At 43.6% G+C, this 19856-nt stretch overlaps 1 protein-coding gene across 1 annotated transcript; it reads right to left on the bottom strand.

Moving 5' to 3' along the window:
- Positions 1-4584: 4584 nt before the first annotated feature.
- Positions 4585-17077, bottom strand: LOC125444226 (vomeronasal type-2 receptor 26-like). Its single transcript, XM_048516659.1, has 6 exons — positions 16875-17077; positions 14409-14700; positions 10888-11736; positions 8448-8675; positions 6612-6738; positions 4585-5486 (listed from the first exon to the last, which is right to left on the bottom strand). Exons 1-6 carry the CDS (start codon positions 17075-17077, stop codon positions 4585-4587), a joined length of 2601 nt encoding a protein of 866 aa, XP_048372616.1.
- Positions 17078-19856: the final 2779 nt, after the last annotated feature.

The raw sequence follows: 19856 nt of genomic DNA, 5'->3' as shown, positions 1-19856 counted from the left end.
CTTCTTGGAGTTCTCTCAGCCCCACCCACCTCACAGGATGTTTGTTGTGAGGGGGGAAGGTTAAGGAGATTGTAAGCTCCTTTGAGTCTCCTACAGGAGAGAAAGGGGGGATATAAATCCAAACTCCTTCTCCTCCTCCTCCTCCTCCTCCTCTTCTTCTTAAGAACATAATAACATAAGAACATAAGAACAAACCAGCTGGATCAGACCAGAGTCCATCTAGTCCAGCTCTCTGCTACTCGCAGTGGCCCACCAGGTGCCTTTGGGAGCTCACATGCAGGATGTGAAAGCAATGGCCTTCTGCGGCTGTTGCTCCCGAGCACCTGGACTGTTAAGGCATTTGCAATCTCAGATCAAAGAGGATCAAGATTGGTAGCCATAAATCAACTTCTCCTCCATAAATCTGTCCAAGCCCCTTTTAAAGCTATCCAGGTTAGTGGCCATCACCACCTCCTGTAGGTAGCATATTCCAAACAATTGGTCCAATCACACGCTAAGTGGAAGAAGTGTTTCCTTTTATTAGTCCTAATTCTTCCCCCAGCATTTTCCCATGTATTCCCCTGGTTCTAGTATTGTGAGAAAGAGAGAAAAATTTCTCTCTGTCAACATTTTCTACCCCATGCATAATTTTATAGACTTCAATCATATCTCCCCTCAGACGTCTCCTCTCCAAGCTAAAGAGTCCCAAACTCTGCAGCCTCTCCTCATAAGGAAGGTGCTCCAGTCCCTCAATCATCCTCGTTGCCCTTCTCTGCACTTTTTCTATCTCTTCAATATCCTTTTTGAGATATGGCGACCAGAACTGAACACAGTACTCCAAGTGCTACATTGAACTGCATTTGCCATTTCTTAGCCCACTCACCTAATTTATCAAGGTCCGCTTGGAGCTCTCCGCAATCCTTTGCGGTTCTCACCACACTACATAATTTGGTATCATCTGCAAACTTGGCCACCACGCTACCCACCCCTACTTCCAGGTCATTTATGAATAGGTTAAAGAGCACTGGTCCCAAAACGGATCCTTGGGGGACACCACTCCTTACATCTCTCCATTGTGAGAATTTCCCCATTTACATCTACTCCCTTGGTCAAGCTATGCACGCCCAAATATCGACGCCTGGGGCGGTAAAACGCCGCCTCAGGTCAGCTGTCAAGACAGGCGCCGCTGCTTCTTCAAGCAGGGCGGCCTCTAGGTCGTTTCTGCAAACAACAACCCTTAAAGGGTTGTTATTAGAGGAGCGCTCTTCTGGCGGCGCTGCGCGAATCAAGGCCAAGAAGATTTCAGCCTCTTTCTTCCTTCCACTATCGGTAGCTCTTTCTGCCAGCCAGTGTCAGAAATTCGGCCACACCTGTCCTCCCGACTCTCCAGGGGTTTGAGGGCAGCGTGGGCGGGCTGCGACGCCTCGCAGAAGCGCACGGAAGGACACGGTAAGTGGGAGGGAGAGGAACAGGCGGCCTGCGGCGGGAGCTTCGCCTCTGCCGCTCTTCCTCGGTGTTTCTGCCGTCGCGACGCTTCGCGGCGAAGTAGGAGCCTGCCTTCCACGCCGGGCTAAACTCTCGGCCGGGCGGGGCGACCGGGAGGTCAGGCATAAACGGCCTTTTGCTTCCTTCGTTTCTCAAACCAGTTTTTAACCATAGGAGTGATCTCCTCCCTCTTAATTCCTTGGATTGCTGAGTTTCTCTCAATAGTCTCTGGTGAGGAACTTTGTCAAAAGCCTTTTGGAAATCCAAGTAGACAATGTCCACTGGTTCCCTCCTTATCCACATACCTGTTTACATATCCTCAAAAAACTCCTAGTAAGTTTGTAAGTTGGTGATTTGCCTCTGCAAAAGCTACATGCTGACTTTCTCAGCAGGTCTTGCTTTTCTACATGTTTAATAATTTTATCTTTAATGATAGATTCTACTAATTTGCCAGGAACAGATGTCAAACTGACTGGCCTGTAATTTCCCGGGTCCCCCCTAGATCCTTTCTTAAAGATTGGTGTGACATTGGCCATCTTCCAGTCTTTCTTAAAGATTTGTGTGACATTGGCCATCTTCCAGTCTTCTTCTTCTTAAATCAAGGTAATATTAAAGTCAGCAGTCATTAAAGAAACAAATTTGTTTTTTAGGGTAGCCATGATGGTCACCAATATATCACCTAGATTCAAGTTGAGCATCTTCATATCAATGCTCTCTTTGGCAGATATGGAAAAAAGCCCCCCCTGTCATTTCCATTTACTTCTCTTTCACTACTATTCCTTCCTCAGAATCATAGATATTTATTCCACTGAAGAGGTGGCAAGAGGAAAAAGCATAACAAGGGTGGAGGCAGGAAAATGTGGTGATTTGATTTTGCAACCTCCTTTGAAACCTCAGATAAGCTAGAAAGATCCCATTGTGTTGTCAGCAAAATTGTTGGGGTTCACACTACTGAAAACTGGACTTGGGGTAACCCAATTTTTAAAAAAACTGTGCTTATAGGAGATTGATCCCACAGCGAGTTTCAGATGAGTAACAGGGGGCATTTCCCCTGCATCTTCCATCAAAAAAGACATGTGGGGGAGCAACAGAGGCGTAGCTAGAGAAAATGGAGCCCAGTGCAAAATCAGTTCTGCTGCCCTTTCCCATGTTGGTTTGTGTTTTTTAGATTTCAGTTGGTAGGCACAGTTTTGTGGGCTACAGTAGCATAAACATTCTCAGGGTGGCCTTTTGAGATTATCCTGATGATACCAGCATTTAGTTTGTGTTTGTTCAGGTCTGAAAGGACTCTCAAAAGCGCAGCCCCCATCTCCTATTAGCTCCCTATTGGAAACAATGTGGGATGGGCAACCCCTTTGGGAGTCCATAACTTTGGGACTCTGAACCAAACTTCACCTAACATGGGTGGCATCATCAGGAGAGTCCCCCAAAAACTCCCTGAAATTTTGGTACTGCTAGCCTTAAAACTGCGCCCCCTGCAGGCCAAAAACTGAAAAGCACTAAAAATACAAAAAAACAAATCTTAAATTTTTTTTCCCCCAGGCAGGAGCCTGGTGCGACACCCCCCCCAGGGCTCCCCCCTTGTAGCTATGCCTCTGGGGAGCAATGCTGTTTTCTCAGCAGATTGGCAATCTTCAGGTGGAGCCCAAAATTACCCAGGAATTTCCCCTGTATTGTGAAGTACGGAGATCATTTCCTCTTAGGACACGGCTTCTTCAAGAACATGCTCTGCACACCACTCCCATTTACTCCCTCGCCAATGTCCATACCCACCTTGCTTTACCCCTAATTCACCAGGAGTTTTCCTACCCTGGTGGTGGTAATCCTAGCATTTGGACACCATGTGGGATCTGTGCATTTGGACTGTCCCCAAACTACACCTTCTTCTCATGAGTTTCCTACCCTGTAGTCAAGAATCACAGGCCATGCTGCACCTCTGCTTAAAAAAAAACAATTAATACATTAAGTGTATTGTCAAAGGCTTTCACGACCGCATCGATATATTTGTGCTTCAGGGCGGTTTGCTTAGTAAAGGCTTGTGGACAGAAGCTGGCATCTTCAGATCCTCTGAAGATGCCAGCCACAGATGCAGGCGAAACGTCAGGAGAGAATGCTGCTAGAACACGGCCATACAGCCCGGAAACCACACAGCACCCAAATACATTAAGTGCTTAATACTAGGAGCTGTGATCAGAACCCTTTTTCCCCCACCCACCCATGCATGAAGAATGGTGTGACAATAAAACACATGGTTTTTTATAAAACTAATGCCTTTATTTCATAATCTTCATAGAAAAAAGTTCACAACCACAACCTAGTGCAAAATACTTTTGGGGAAAAAAAATCACAAGAATTGCAAAGTGAAAACTCCACAGCATGCCTTCACACAGCAAAAGTGTTCTATCTCATACCAACAACTTCTGCAACCCTCCCCCCCCCTTTTGCTATCTGGGCTTACACCTGAAAAGAAATTGTGACAAGGCATCCCTGACCACGCTCCCTTCATGACGATAAGTGTCATCTCTGGGGTTGTATTTCTGAGAAGTTGGAGCTCTAACAAATGTCTCTGCCAATTCTTCCAGGAACTGGGTGCGTGGAGCTTCCATGTGAAGCACGCTCATTGTACCTAGACAGAGCCAAGCATAGACAAGGCTTATATAAGACATGCTTGCCAACAAGGCCAGAATCCTGGAAAGATTCAGTCCTCCTCTTATGCTGGTGTTTACAGTTCACAGAACCTTCTGCCATGTCAAGCTACAATTTTGGGTGCTTCTCTTTTTACTATTTCACTGCAGTCCTTTGCCTCCTTTGTGCAGCTGGCTCAATGATTAGCTTGTCTGAAGCTTCTGATGGCTCTACCACCTGCATTGCATCAGACTCTGTGGCTGACTCTTCCTGGGCTTGTAGGAACAGACTCGGGGATGGATCTCTTGCTTCCATTTCTACTTAAAGAGCCAGTTGTTGATCCATGCTTTCTTCTGTGTCTCATTCCTCATCTCCTGAAGGCTGGCTCATGGCAGATAGTGTTGGTAGAAAGGGTAAATATTTACTCTTCCGTGAAATCACTTCATTGTTGTGAAAGTATCATGTAGTACATTTATTTAAGTGGTTACAATTACTTCACTGATTTTTCCTTCTTAGCTGTTCTCTGTTATTCAACTCAGATCTAAATAGAATAATGTAGCATTTGGGAAAAAAGATACAGCCCAGTAAGCCAGCACTGGAGGCTAAGATAGAGAAGATCTCAACAGCCACCACAAATTTCCCTTTGATACTCAGGTAGGCTGGAACAAAGGATAACCAAACGGTGCAAAAGATCAGCATGCTGAAAGTTATGAACTTGGCTTCATTGAAACTGTTGGGTAACTTCCTTGCAATGAAAGCCACTAGGAAGCTCACGCTAGCCAGGAGGCCCATATAGCCCAAGACACAATAAAACATGGTAGGAGAGGCATCATTACATTCCAATACAACTTCTTCTGTCATTGAATGCATGTCAACATCTGGGAAAGGGGGAAAATTTAGTAGCCAAATGATACAAATACCTACTTGAATCCAACAGCAGGAAAGAACAATGGAAACAGATAGCCTTTTCCCCACCCATTTCCTCATCCGGCTTCCAGGTTTGGTGGCCATGAAAGCCACAATTACTGTGATTGTTTTTGCTAACACGGAAGAAAGTGCAATGGAGAAAATGATGCCAAAGGCAGTTTGGCGAAGAAGACACATTATCTTCCCAGGTTTGCCAATGAATAGCAAGGCACAGAGGAAGCAGAGCAGAAGCGAGTTGAGAAGAGTGTACGTCAGATTATGGTTGTTGGCTTTCACTATGGGGGTGTTATGGTGCTTTATAAATATTCCAAGTACCAAGAATGTGATCAAAGACAGAGTCAGAGCAACAAGAAGAAAGCCAGCTCCAAAAGGTTCTTCATAAGTCAAGAAGCTTACAATCTTGGGAATACAGTAGTTCTGCTTCTTGTTTGGAAAATAACCAACTGAGCATTTGGAACAGTCTGGCATGTCTGCAAAAGGAAGAGGGTGTTTTAAGTCACACAAACTGCCCTTTTGGTTCATTCGCTTGTGAACTAACTTTAGAAAAGATGTAACTCAATTGAATTTTTTTTTTAAATGCTAAGGAACTTCATTTCACATAACTAACATCTAATAGATTCTAGTAAGATTCCCAGTTGATTTAAAATAGTAAGAAGGATTGTCAAACTTATAAAAATTGCTCTCGGATACTTCAATGTGTTTACAAAAGGATTGCAAACTGGTATTTTAATGCATATTTTCACTTGACTTTTCCATGACTATCAGCACACTGTACGTGTTCCTGCCATATATATCAGAGGGTTATGGTACATTGCTGTGTAAATGGCCCTTTCCGCACGGGCCTTCAAGCGCTTCCCCACCGGCAGGAATTCTGCCGGTGGAGGGGGTGGGGGCCATCCGCACAAGAGCGTGCGAGCGGCCCCCGCAGAGGCCGGCACAGGAGAGGGGGCTCCACATGGAGCCGCCTCTTCCCCGTCCATCTCCCACTCACCTCGTTGCCGTCGTCGCCCTGCTGGCCTCCTAAGACCCTCCCTCGCTGTCCTCCAACCCCTGGAAGTCGGAGGGCAGCGAGGGAGGGTCCTAGGAGGCCAGCAGGGCGACGGCGGTGACGAGGTGTGTGGGAGACGGACGGGGAAAACAGCACATTCCCGGCGGTGCCGTTCGTACCGCGCTACCGGGAATGCGGTGTTGTTCCAAAAACCTCCCTCCAGGAGGGAGGTTTTTGGAGATGGCCTGACGCTGCCCTGGGGGAGGGGGAGGTGAGCCAGGTCAGCGCTGCTGCATTTTGGCAGCGCTGCCTGTGTGAACGGCTCCCTGGGGACGGCGTTTTTGCCGTCCCCATGGTGCCGTTTATGGCCCGTGCGGAAGGGGCCAATGTGAGTGTGTGTGTTTTTTACCTTGAAACAATGTTGGAATATGAAGTGGGTATGTGAATGTGTGTTTTCATTGATATGGGCATACGATGTTTGCTGCCAGCTTTCAGTTTCTTTTTATCTTGTCGTCCCAAACTTGAGTCCTTGCTGTCTTTTACATCTTGCTTTATCTTTCAGGCACATTTCTCTAACATCTGATGACTCTGTACTGTAATCTCTTACCTTGATGAACAGAGATGGTCCCTTCCGGACATTGGATGCAATCATAACAGCAGAACGGCTCTCCTTCTCGCTTTGTCATCCTATACCCAGGATTGCAATTCTCACTGCATAAAGACAGGGGTCGTACCTAAAACCAAGAGAACAGAGCATTTATCTTGGAGCAGTGGCTTGAAATTGGGGTGTACACATTTTCCATTCTCTGTATTTTTCAGGTTTGGGTGTAATAGACCCAGAAAGTTTTGACAAAACCTGAAAAAAAGCTGATTATGATGAAAGCAAGCCTGGGAGAGCCAATGCTTATTTCAGTAAAGACCTGGGTCCTTTTCTCCAATAACTCCAACCAGCTGATTTCTCAAAGATTTATTGTAAAAGTTCAAAACAAAGAAACAAAACATAAATGCGTTTAGAGAAATTGGCCAGCTGAATGCTTCTTGTGGATCTCTTGGGACCTCCAGCCAAGAGGTGCTTCTCTTAGCTTAGCCCATGATAGAGTCACCTAGGCTTTGTTCCCTTACTCTCCAAGAAAACTTTTCCCCCTTGCCATGAGGTTTCCAAAACCTTTGAAGTGCCTTATTTGGGCATCTTCCTGTCCTGGGTACATTTCCATGGTTTCCCCATTCGGTGGATCAAAGACCATTTGATCAAAGACCCTTTTTACCATGTAGGTGTGATGCTGTTAGATGCTGCTAGGTTTTACAGTATTATTCCATCACACTGATGTTTATTTTTTTCCTGGTTATTATGCCCAAATTAAAAAAAATGCCTGTTTCCAAACTTGATGTTGTTCTGGGAGGACTCAGGCCACAGAGAGCTGATGGACACAGGGTACCTGCTGTCTCTGAGACTCATGAAGGCAATTAGAAGGTAGGTGGCACACAGTTGAGCACTGGGCTGGCCAGGCTGAGTCCAGTGTTAAAGTGCATGCACCACCCCTGAACTTCATGCTGACTTTGGAGGTAGTATGCCAATTCAGTGCTGGACATGACCAGGCTGGAGGTAAAGGAGGAAGTGGACAAATGGGTTTCCTTTTTTATTTTATTTTTCAGATGGCAGGTCAAATGAGCCCTGAAAACTATCAGCATTTTTCAGGATCTGTTATGCAGTCCCTTGTATTGTTGCCTTAATTGGGCAATAGGTAGGGAGCAGCAGTGGCGTAGGAGGTTAATTGGGAAATAGGTAGGGAGCAGCAGTGGTGTAGGAGGTTAAGAGCTTGTGTATCTAATCTGGAGGAACCAGGTTTGATTCCCTGCTCTGCCGCCTGAGCTGTGGAGGCTTATCTGGGGAATTCAGATTAGCCTGTACACTCCCACACACGCCAGCTGGGTGACCTTGGGCTAGTCACAGCTTCTCGGAGCTCTCAGTCCCACCTACCTCACAGGGTGTTTGTTGTGAGGGGGGAAGGGCAAGGAGATTGTAAGCCCCTTTGAGTCTCCTGCAGGAGAGAAAGGGGGATATAAATCCAAACTCTTCTTCAATAACCCCCCTTCCAGTGGTGGGATTCAGCCAGTTTGCACCACTTCAGCAGAACCAGTTGTTAAAATGGTGCTTGTAAACAACCAGTTGTTAAATTATTTGAATCCCACCACTGCCCCCTTCCCTTCCAAGACAGACAAGGTGAGGGTTTTTAACTTTTCTCCCCTCCTTTTTGATTTTACTGAATCCACACCCCTAGCTTGAAATTCCTAAGGATAAAGAGAGCCCCCAGCCACTGCTAGTTTCCAAGGAATGATGAGAGAACCTTCCTGAATGTGCGCACACACATACACACATACATACATACACAATCCTTCATTCCACTGCACCATATTTGCTAAAAAGGCTGTTTCTCCATCCTACCTGGTTAAATCGGGTGGGCCAAACCATGGATTCTTCGTCTATCCAAGGTTTTTGTGCTGAATGTGCCTGGGGAGGAATCCGGCCAACTTTCACTCGAACAAAAGACTGGTTGGGAAATGTTAACCAGCTGATAATATCCAAATCTGCTATCAGTTCTCCATTGTGGTCAAAGGAAATCCGGTCTCCTGCACTGTTGTTGAATGAGACGCGTCGAAGAAAGTGATGGAGCTACATTGAAAAATGAAATAGAAGTCTGCAGCTAAAAAAAAACAACCCAATAACAATGAACACCACCACCTCCTATGTCTACATTCACCAGTGAGAATGATGGGTTCAGTGGAGTTTTTAATGGGCTATTTTATTATTTTTCAATTTGAGTATGAAGATTTACGTCTTCTTGGTGACCAGCCTTGTATTTCTATTGGATTTGGAACATTTTTGTCAGATGACACTGAAGGAAATTAATATCCTAATTACAGGTCTCATTTCCTGTTACCCAAGATCCAGGAAATTAAGAGGAAATTTAAAGCATGGTTAGGCATGAGATGAAAGGATGACAGATTCTTTCCAAGAAGAAAGAATCCTATAGCCTCCTCCCCACTTTACAGCCGAAGGTGGAAGTAGGAAAAATATCCCTAGTAAATTATGTCACTCCGCTTCAGGACTAGAAATTTAAATAAATCATAAAGAAACTGCTATCATCATCATCATCACCACCTTTTATTGGCATAAATACAAAAGTTAGAAAAATAAGAAAAAAATAAAATATGTTCAGCCATTGTATCAGGATTGTTGATTAAAGGATAGTTGGAGAGAGCGTGGATCGAATCTGCTGGGCCTGTGCCAAAACATTTGCTATGTCCAAAGATCTCTGGGGGAATTGGTCACAGAGCAAATAGAAGGTCTTTGCCTTGGCCGAGTAGGACACGGTTCTGGATATGGGGATCGATATACTGACTTTTGAGAGAGGCATAAATATCACAGTCTAGTACAGGGGTAGGGAACCTGCGGCTCTCCGGATGTTCAGGAACTACAATTCCCATCAGCCTCTGTCAGCATGGCCAATTGGCCATGCTGGTAGGGGCTGATGGGAATTGTAGTTCCTGAACATCTGGAGAGCTGCAGGTTCCCTACCCCTGGTCTAGTAGGACATGATCGACTGATTCGATGGCTTTCCGTGGGCAGGGGCAGGTTCTTTTATGATACGGAATCCTTTGATACCTGCCGCTCAGAACAGCCGAAGGGAGCACATTCAGTTGAGCTAACATTAAAATACGTCTCAGATAAGGTGAAGAAAAATGCTGATGGACCCCTCAGGTAAAATGTCTTTCCTATGGTGGGGAGATAGTATCTGTATTTCCATATCAATTAGCCTTTGTGACAAAAGGCTAACAGTTTGTTTTTCATCCATGTTGTTAAAAACAATCCAGTACGAAGCACAGTGAATCTATTTTGGATGTGATCTGGGAGCTCCAGGAAGAGAGAAATGGATCAGAGAGCATACGTTAGGTTAAACTGTCCGGTTTAGAGCGAAAATGCAAGCGTGCCCAATATCTTAATGAATGTAGCCCAATTTGTGTCTCGAGTAGAGTTGAGCCTGTTTCCGCACTCAAAGAACAGTATGACACGCTATTAGATATTCTGAGAAGCTTACGTAGAAAGCTTGATTGTATTTTTTGGAGAGGCTTTAGCATGCTGTTTAGCCAGATAGGAGCGCCATATAACACCTGAGACATCAATCTACCTCGGAAGGCTCTTACCACTGCTGGAGCACATTGGCTGCCTTGGGTGTAGAAAAAATGTCTTATTGCTGCAGCGCTCTGGTTGGCAGTAGATAAGATGTGATTATAGTGGGCGGTCCATTTTAGGTTAAACTGGAAGCGAATGCCCAGGTAGTTTACATTTTTGACTTGCTATCTCCAATATATGTGATGAGGTATCTTGGACCCCTTCCGCACAGGCCAAGAAACACAGGTGTAGGATGATATAGAACTTGGTTTTTGGGGGGAGGGGCTTCACACAGTCCCCTCTCCCAAATGAGTCTCCCCCATGTTATTTCCCCAAACCTGGTTTTTTTTTGGAAAATTGCTAAACAAATGATCCTTTGGAAGAATCACAGATTGGAGCCATTCCCGAGCGAACAGCCGGACAAGAAGTGCATTATTTGCCTGGATTGTTTCTGTAGGTTCCAGTCACTGTCTGCACGGAACATATGTGAACGGGAAAATGGGTTCCTTTAACACAACTACAGCTTGTTATACATTTATAAATGTTCTCTGCTGTAGCATCTAGTTTGCCTGTCACATCCACTCTCACACTGGAGGCACCTATGTTACTCCCAATGGCACTGCTGTAAAGTGTACATCTCCTACATTATGCATGTAATAAAGTTGCTTCAGGTAAGTGATGGATCACTTGTTTTAAAAATACTCCAGATTACCTGCCAAGGTTGCTGATTTGGCAGCTTCTTTCTCTCTCCTTGCATCTTTGCTCCAACTTTTGAAGAATGCATAGCTTGCAAAGCGTAAGCAACAACATAGACCGCATTGTAGATGCTGTAGCTGTGGCCAGTCATGCTCACTTCAAATGCAGGAAGGTCCTTCAGGGTCTCATCTCCTGTGCAATTAGCCTGATGCACATTGCCCAGAACCGAATTTGGTAACGCACAATGAAATGTGTATGACCAGAAGTCCTTAAGAAACACATCTCCCTCCGCACTGGACGGCTTTCTGCTCTTAAAAAATTCTTGGAATCCCTGAAGTTCACTGGAGTGAATTGCAACTGATATCATGCCGTGGAATGTTTGCACATCACAGCCTATAGGGTTGTCATAGGTTTTTAATTCCATGTGAGCTGTTACAATCCAGACTTTACCTTTTGGTTTTGGTACCATATATTTAGTGTGTGTTAATTCTATCAAACCACTGGCAACCATAAAGCTACGAGATTGTCCATTGAAGATAATTATGTTGGAGTCACTCCCCATCATTTTTTCATACAGTTTTGAAAAGCTTTTCAGATAGCCTTCCATGTAATCATTGCCTTCAATACTGGACTGTGAATGCATGAAGGCAAAACAGATGCCATGCTGGGAAAAGATGGGGAACATCCTCTGCATGAACCATTCTAAATTCACACCAATCAGAGTGAAGAATCCAATCCATGTCCAGTTGAAATGCAGAAGCAATTGGAGAATTCCCAAGTACTGCTGGGTTTCATTTGGGACCATATTATACAAGAATGGGAGCAGTGTGTTATCCATCATCATGGGAGTACGACCATACAAGATCTAAAGATACATTTTCAAAATGAGAGAGGTGCATGGGTGTGCAATGATATATTTAATGAGGACCATAAGAAGTATATAGGAATGAGGGCCATAAGAAGTATATAGGAACATAATCTGATACAAAAATAAATAACATTGAGAGTAGCTAGTCATTGGCTGACCTTGTCAAACCCAAAATCCAATGAAAATACATTAAGCTATAAGAACCAATTCATATTACCTTAATATATTACTTTTTAAATTAAATGTTTTGGTGAGATTAGTGGCAAAAGTGGAGGTAGCTTTTCTTCAAGCCATAAATGAACAATAATTTATCTCAACATTAACAGAATAAGGCTAAACTCACAGTTCTTTCTATATGGCCCTTTCAATAAAATGTTCTGAGAATGGGGGGGGGGACACAGTGGTGGGGTTCAGCCGGTTCACACCACTTCAGCAGAACCGTTTGTTAAAATGGTGCTTGTATGCAACCAGTTGTTAAATTATTTGAATCCCACTACCGGAACCAGTTGTTAAATTATTTGAATCCCACCACGGGGGGGGGGGGAAGCATTTTAAGGAAACACTCTTCACAACTGTTTCCATAAAATGCCCTCAGGATGTTTTATTTCTGCTCAACCCAGTTTTTTTCAGATAAAACTAAATTAGCGATTTTTTTTTGGCCAAAATTGGGTCAAATCATTTTTTGCTTTCTGTCGGAAGAGGGGGAGGGGAGGAGACCTATCCTCACAACCGCCATTTTGTGCTTTTGCAGAGTCTGTGCAACTGGCCATTCAGTGAAGGTGTTTTACAGTAACAGAGAAATTATTAATGCCCCACCCCCATAATGCCCGGCCACGCCCCCGTCGTGCCCCGCCCAGCCCCATTGGCGCTACGCCACTGTTTGAATCCCACCACTCATTAAAGTTGTGGTTCATGGCTTGGTTTAATTATATGGGAGCTTATCCTGGGACATGATGCTATTTCTGAGATAACTGGAGTATGTGACAAGACTGTATTTTCTCCCCAAACTGTATTTTCTAATCAATGGAAAATATCTGACACTGGGGCTTTCCGTACTGACAGAGTTGTACTGATTTCTACTTAGGTTCGCCTCAGTGAATTCCCACTGCTACCGAGCTCAACGTTGTTTTGTCTCAGTCCCCCCCCCCCTCAGAACTGCGACATCCCTGTCGCAGCTATGAACTGCCCCTTTCTGCTGGAACAAGGTCGATACCACTTCGAAGCTTTGAAGTGCGGACGCATTGAAATGACACCTCATCTGTTCAACCAATCACGAGCCGCTTTTGTGGCATGCGCAGAACGGGAGAGTCGTGGCGGGCAGAAAGTGCATGTAACTGTAAACTGTAAACTGTAAAAGCTGTAAAAAAAGAAAAGAACGCTCCCGTTTCCCACCATAACACAAGTGCCAATCACGATTGAAGAGCGAAACAGGCACCAAGATGATCCCGCCCACTTAGCTTGGTTCCAGGGGGCCAACTCAGTTGCTGTGCAGACAGCCTGGAATCGCCCCCCACTGAAGGGAACCAAGTCAACTTTAGCCTCATTGATGCACAATGGAACTGTTATTCAGCAATGTTATATGGTTCAAACCAGAGTAGGCTATGAGTGTAGGAATCAACCATCGAAAGCTGTTTACTCACTCCAGAAATGTACATATTGTCATATAAACTGCATACTGCTTGTAAGTAATTTTAATCATGAATTTAAGGCATTTTTTTGAAAAGAAAATAAGATTCTCTTCAGAACATCCACCCAGAATTCCTCAGACATGAATATTAACACGGAGAAGTATAAAAGCAGCAAAGAATATGTAAAGAAATGCTTACACTATCTTTTTTTTGTCAAACAAAACAGATTAAATCAGACCATTATGGGCAGCACAATCCGGAGAGCCAAACCCATTGGTGCCCAGCTTCTCTGAGGCCCTGGGATGCCCAGCCATGGCACCCAATTCTCCATCAGTTCTCCCATGCTACCCGAAGCTAAGCCGGTGTGGCAAGGTGTGGTGAGGGCGTTCCCACTGGTGGAGCCAACCTTACATGGCTTCCACCATCCGTTCAGTCCCCTTTTACCAGAGGTACATCATGTTTTCTGCTGCGTTTCTCTACTTTCTCCTATGGGGGAATTTCAAGTAAGTTTTTTGTAAAAAAACCTTTTGGGCCTTGTGTTGCAGGAAAACCATTTGAAAGGGTGAGCTCCCAAAGGCACCTGGTGGGCCACTGCGAGTAGCAGAGAGCTGAACTTAGATGGACTCTGGTCTGATCCAGCTGGCTTGTTCTTATGTTCTTAAGGCCATTGCTTTCACATCCTGCCTGTGAGCTCCCAAAGGCACCTGGTGGGCCACTGCGAGTAGCAGAGTGCTGGACTAGATGGACTCTGGTCTGATCCAGCTGGCTTGTTCTTATGTTCTTAAGGCCATTGCTTTCACATCCTGCCTGTGAGCTCCCAAAGGCACCTGGTGGGCCACTGTGAATAGCAGAGAGCTGAACTTAGATGGACTCTGTTCTAATCCAGCTGGCTTGTTCTTATGTTCTTATGTGAGGGGCAGGGTGGCACAGGAGAAGCGCTGTCCCTGGCTGCCAGCCCCATCCAGCTTGGGCTGTTAATCTGGTTTGTAGTGCTGCAGGTAAATACTTGGCAAACCTATGTATTCCACACCAATTGCTTACCTGTGGAATCTTGTAGATGCTCAAAAGATTATGGACAATTTGTGAATTATCTGAATTAATGTCCACAAGAACTGCTTGCACGTTGTCCTGAAGATCACACCTGTAGTTGGGGACAAACCTTTTCCTTGGGGAAATATGTTGCAGAGCAGCACGATACGTCAATCTTGGATTCAGGTAGCTGTCATAGATATGGAACCCCAGGGTGAGATTTTGCAAGATCTGTGGATTTTCATTGATCTCCTTGACAGCAAATGCCAAAGCCATTATGTGCTGGTAATTCTGACGTATGAACCTACAATAAAGATTTAGGCTCATTCCGCACATGCAGAATAATGCACTTTCAAACTGCTTTCAGTGCTCTTTGAAGCTGTGCGGAATGGCAAAATCCACTTGCAAACAGTTGTGAAAGTGGTTTGAAAACGCATTATTTTGTGTGTGCGGAAGGGGCCTTAGAGTTTGCATGGCACACAAAAATTCTTTTGTTGGTAAAATTAATGCCACTAAGCTATAGAAGTACTAAGACTGCTGTTGCATTGTTAAATCTTAGATTTTTTTTTACAGAAGACTATAAACTTTATCCACATAACTTTAAAAAGGGGCTTTAAAAGGGGCTTAGCTTTAAAAGGGGCTTGGACAGATTTATGTAGGAAAAGTCGATTTATGGCTACCAATCTTGATCCTCCTTGATCTGAGATTGCAAATCCCTCAACAGACCAGGTGATCGGAAACAACAGCCGCAAAAGGCCATTGCGTTCACATCCTACATGTGAGCTCCCCAAGGCACCTGGTGGGCCACTGCGAGTAGCAGAGAGCTGGACTAGATGGACTTTGGTCTGATCCAGCTGGCTTGTTCTTATGTTCTTATGTTCTTAACTTTAATGCCTGAAGAGAATCAAGATGATTCTTTGGCAGAGAACTACAAACCAATTCTGTTATTGAATAATGACCATAAGATTTTTAATACAATTTTAGTAGATAGATTGAAAACAGTGCTACAGGAAATTATTCATCAAGATCAATGTGGTTTCCTGCCTAAAGAACAATTGAAGGACAATGTTAGAAACAGATTAGATGTAAGGGAATACTATAAAAAAACATAATAAAAACGAGCTGCTTTGATCATTTTATTCGAGGTACTGGATAATATGGGCTTTGATCAGAATTTTGTAAAATGGGTGAAATCAATATATACATTACAAACTGCACAAATAATGGTTAATGGAGACTTAACCAAACCATGTGAGATACAAAGGGAAGCCACAAAAGGACTTCCACTTTCTCCTGCCTTGTTTATACTTGTCTTGGAAGTATTAAATAAAAAGATAAGAGTTGATGACAGGATTGAAGGGATTAAAATTAAAAAAGGAGATATACAAACTAAGAGCATTTGCTGACAATCTGCTAGTGATATTGGAAAGCCCTGCTATAGCAGCTGAACAAACTGAGAGAGTTTGGTGCCTAGGCAGGGTTGAAAATTAATAAATAGAAAACAAAGGTCTTAACTAAAAATATAAGGATGACAAAAACTGATGAGTAAAACAGGACTCAAGGTTGAAAAACAGGTGAAATACCTGGGAGGGGTCTTTTCAGAATAGCAAGTTACTTCAAAGTAATTAGGTCAAAAGATGGAAGGAAGTTAAAAAGGACCTTTCAAGGTGGAATAAACTGCAACTGACACACTAGGATAGAATTTTGGAAATTAAAATGAATGTTTCACCAAGAATGTTATTTTTTTTTATTTTAAGCAGTTCTGATACTGTTACATGATACTTTGTTTAAACAAAAGCAGAAGGACATATCAAACATTATATGGCAGGGGAGGCACCTCAGGTCAAACTCAAGATACAAGATGCAAACGAAAGGGGGGAATTAGATCTGCCTGGTCTGAAAGTATATTTTGCATCCTGTTGTTTAGTTTGGTTGAAGGAACAGATCCCATTAAGAAATAAAATAATTTCAATTAATAATTTTTTTTAGTTCAATTTTAGTTCAATAAAATATAATAATTTAAAAAAATAAATAAATAAAAGAATTGTTTCGTTGAACATAATCAGCTTTAACTCTGTCATATAACCAGGCTGCTAAATAGATCATTAATATTAATTTAGAAAAGGTGAGTATCAAGAAAAAAAACAGATGACCTAGTGGACAGAAGTTTTGGATGCATGATTTTGATGTATTAAGTGTAACATTAAATGTTCATGTTCTAAGCAACACAAAGTGATCTGTGTCTGCCAATAAACTTATGCATTTCAATTGATCTCATCATGCTAGGAGACTTGATGTCATAGCACCGTGGTCACCACATACTTTCATACCAAAACTATCACAATAACCAACTCCTGAGTTTGTCTATGGTCATGCGCAACCTCTTCAACAACTTGTGAAAGTCACCGATATGATTATCCAGGTAGAAAATATAAATTGGGCACATGCTAAGAGAAAAAGAAGTCTTCAATTACATACACATATTGTTCAGATAATATCCCAGGAGGGCGGCACTTGAAGTCTTTGGCACTTGTAACAAAAGAGGTCTGAGATACAAGGGCACTGAGGATGAAGTCTCCTGGCTGAAGATACTTATGAAGTATGGGGTAGCTATCCACAGCAGCAGATGGAATAACATGAGCCTTGCCCACAACACGGCTGAAAATCAGTAACACCACCATCGCTAATATCAGCATGCTAGGTGTAAACCTTGTCTCTGATAATAGGCTCCCCAGTTTGCTTCTATAGCAGTATAGCGGTTTTGGTAGAACAAGCACTTTCTAGAGCTCAAAGTGTACCACCTGTATTACAAGAAGGTAATCATTGATTTCAATGATTACGTTGTTCTGACTGAAGATCAGCTGAGCACTGATGGTCTTGAAGTCATGAATTTAAATGTAAAGTGGCATAAATCACCCCAGTCGACTTCTGCCTGTCTCCAGTTCTGAAACAAACAGAATACGCCACCTGCCACAATTGTTCTAATCAGTTCTGTCTGCGGCATCTGCTTGTTTTCTACAGAGAATTCAGGAAGCAACAGAATTAATGACAGTTCTTTTAGTAATTACAGGGGAACCAACTTGTAATTTGTCAGTGGGATTCTGCATGAACATGCTTTGTTTTTTTTTCTTTTAATATCTAAAAAGTATTATTTTCAAATGGTCCTATGCCAATGAAGTTTTCAAAATGAAGTATTAAGTTTGCTCAGTTGTTATGCACACAGTCACATCTTAGAGAGCCTTAGGAAGTTCCATTGATGGTGCTTTGAACATCTTGGATCAAGACATTCTCAAAGTCAGGAGTCAGAAGTTTGTTTCAGAGGGTAACCATGATGGTAAGCAATGGAATAGAACAGAATTTCACCTCCATATAGTAGGAAAGCAAAGGCCATATACTCAGAAATGGGTTTTGCCTTTATTTGTCTATAAAATGGAAATGTCTTCTCCCATCTGCCTGAAATTTGGTAACACCATCCCATGTGGGGTCATTCAGAATTTCATATGAACTCGAGGGGGAACCTTGTGTACCATTTGGGAAGAGGTACAGAATGAAAGAATATGTTTCAGTCCAAGTGAGTTGTGCATGACTGAAGAAAACAAAGGAATAAGGAAACAATATTAAAGAATACAGATGGTCTTCTAGTCTCTCCAGGAGAAGATAAAGAAGCAATCCCTCACCCCCCCCCCCATGTCTTTCCTTATATTTCTCTTCTACTTTTCCTTCACCAGTGCTTTAGATATTTCATCTGTTGAAGACATTGATGGAGAGGAGGAAATGAAGCAGTGGTGGAGGCAGAAAAACTCAACTAAGCGCAGATAAGCTAGAGATGGGCCCTTTCCGCACGGTTCAGTAAACATGGGTGAAGGGCAGGATAAAACCCATTTTGGGTGGGAACTTCACATGGTTCCTGCCCCCAACACAGGTCTAACTCGTCCTCACCTGCACTATTGGCTGCAGGGTGGTTTTTTTGGGATTTGTGTTTTCAGCAATTCTTTTAATTTAACATGGCTCACAGCTGTGGTCAAGCAAAACGCCACGGCTGTGAGGCACACTTGGGGGCTGTGTTCAAACTAGAGAATCACAGTCCCCGGCTCCCACCTGTGCAGCCACACAGGGGGAATGGACCATAACATGGCCCTGGAGGTGGTCCTACCTCATTGCAAAGCTGCGAGGCATGTGCCTAGCGAAGGCACGCACCCCACTTGTGCGAACAGCCCAGGGCGAGGGCGGATTGATGTAACCTGCCTCTCACCCAGGTTTATTGGCCTGTGCAGAAAGGGCCATAAAGTGATCCCGTAGCATTCCCAATAACAATAACAATAATATTTTTACTCAGCTTGTGTGAGTTGGTTTTGTAGTTCAGAAGGACTATGCTCTAACAGGTCCTGAGAAACACAGATAGACAGGGAAAAGGTGATTGTAAGCCCCCTTGAACCTCCTATTGGTAGAGAAAGGTGTGGTATTAAAATCAACTCTTCTTCTGGGTGTCAGGCTCCGACACCTCAGATATGGAGAGCAGAAATGCCATGCCGTCCCTAGGGTGCTGTTATTTGGCCGTGCGGAAACAGCCGAAGAGTGCTGAACTGATTCAATTCAACATCCTGGCAGGAATTTTGGTATTTGTCCAGGATGGACTCTGCCCACACAGATAGTCTTTTTTTAATGCTACAACTGCTAATATGAAATCAGAGCATTAAAATCTGGCAAGATACAAACCGCTAACTTAAACAGATTTGGTTATAACAGCTAGCCATCATCTACTTAATGAATAGATACAATTCAGAACTTTTGGAGTTTGACTTAATTCTTTATATTTATAGTGCTAAACTTCATTTTTAATTCTAATAGACTTATCTATGGATACTGAAATTCATTGACTGGACACCGTCTAACTAAAAACAGATTTGGGGTTCTGTAAGTTGCTTCAATTGTTACTATAATACTCATAGAGAGACATAATAGATTATTTATATGTTACAGTTGGTTGCTGGACTCTACATAATGGACTGGATCCAGCAACGTGCAAGTGGAAACATACACAGAATTCATGTAGTTCCACTTGTGCAACATCTCATGCTACATCTACCTCTTTTCTTCCGCTCTATACTATAGTATCCAGAAATTGGTTGCTTGAAGAGTATATTATGATCAGTTTCGAATCCTTTGTAACTCTTGTTGCTACAAAGGGGCCAAGGCGTCAAGCTTCCCAAGATAAGCCAATAAAACGCAGGCCTGGGATCGGTAAAAATGTCGCCCCCAGGCTGCCGTTCAAGACAGGCGGGCGCTGCTGCCAAACGCGAGCAGCATCCCCGCACCTGGTTCCCCTTCCTCTTCTCAGGGCGTGCAATAGGCCATCCTCAAAAACACCCCTTTAAAGGGGTGTTTTTGAGAAAACAGCGGGTTCCCTGCGGCGCAGTGCGAACGGCACCGCTGGGAACACGCTGTTTCCCCCTTCCCTCG

The sequence above is a fragment of the Sphaerodactylus townsendi genome, linkage group LG15 (genome assembly GCF_021028975.2).
Source record: "Sphaerodactylus townsendi isolate TG3544 linkage group LG15, MPM_Stown_v2.3, whole genome shotgun sequence".
In the NCBI taxonomy this organism is placed as follows: domain Eukaryota; kingdom Metazoa; phylum Chordata; class Lepidosauria; order Squamata; family Sphaerodactylidae; genus Sphaerodactylus; species Sphaerodactylus townsendi.
Note: the sequence above shows the minus strand (reverse complement) of the source record. Positions and strands in the feature narration are given on the sequence as shown.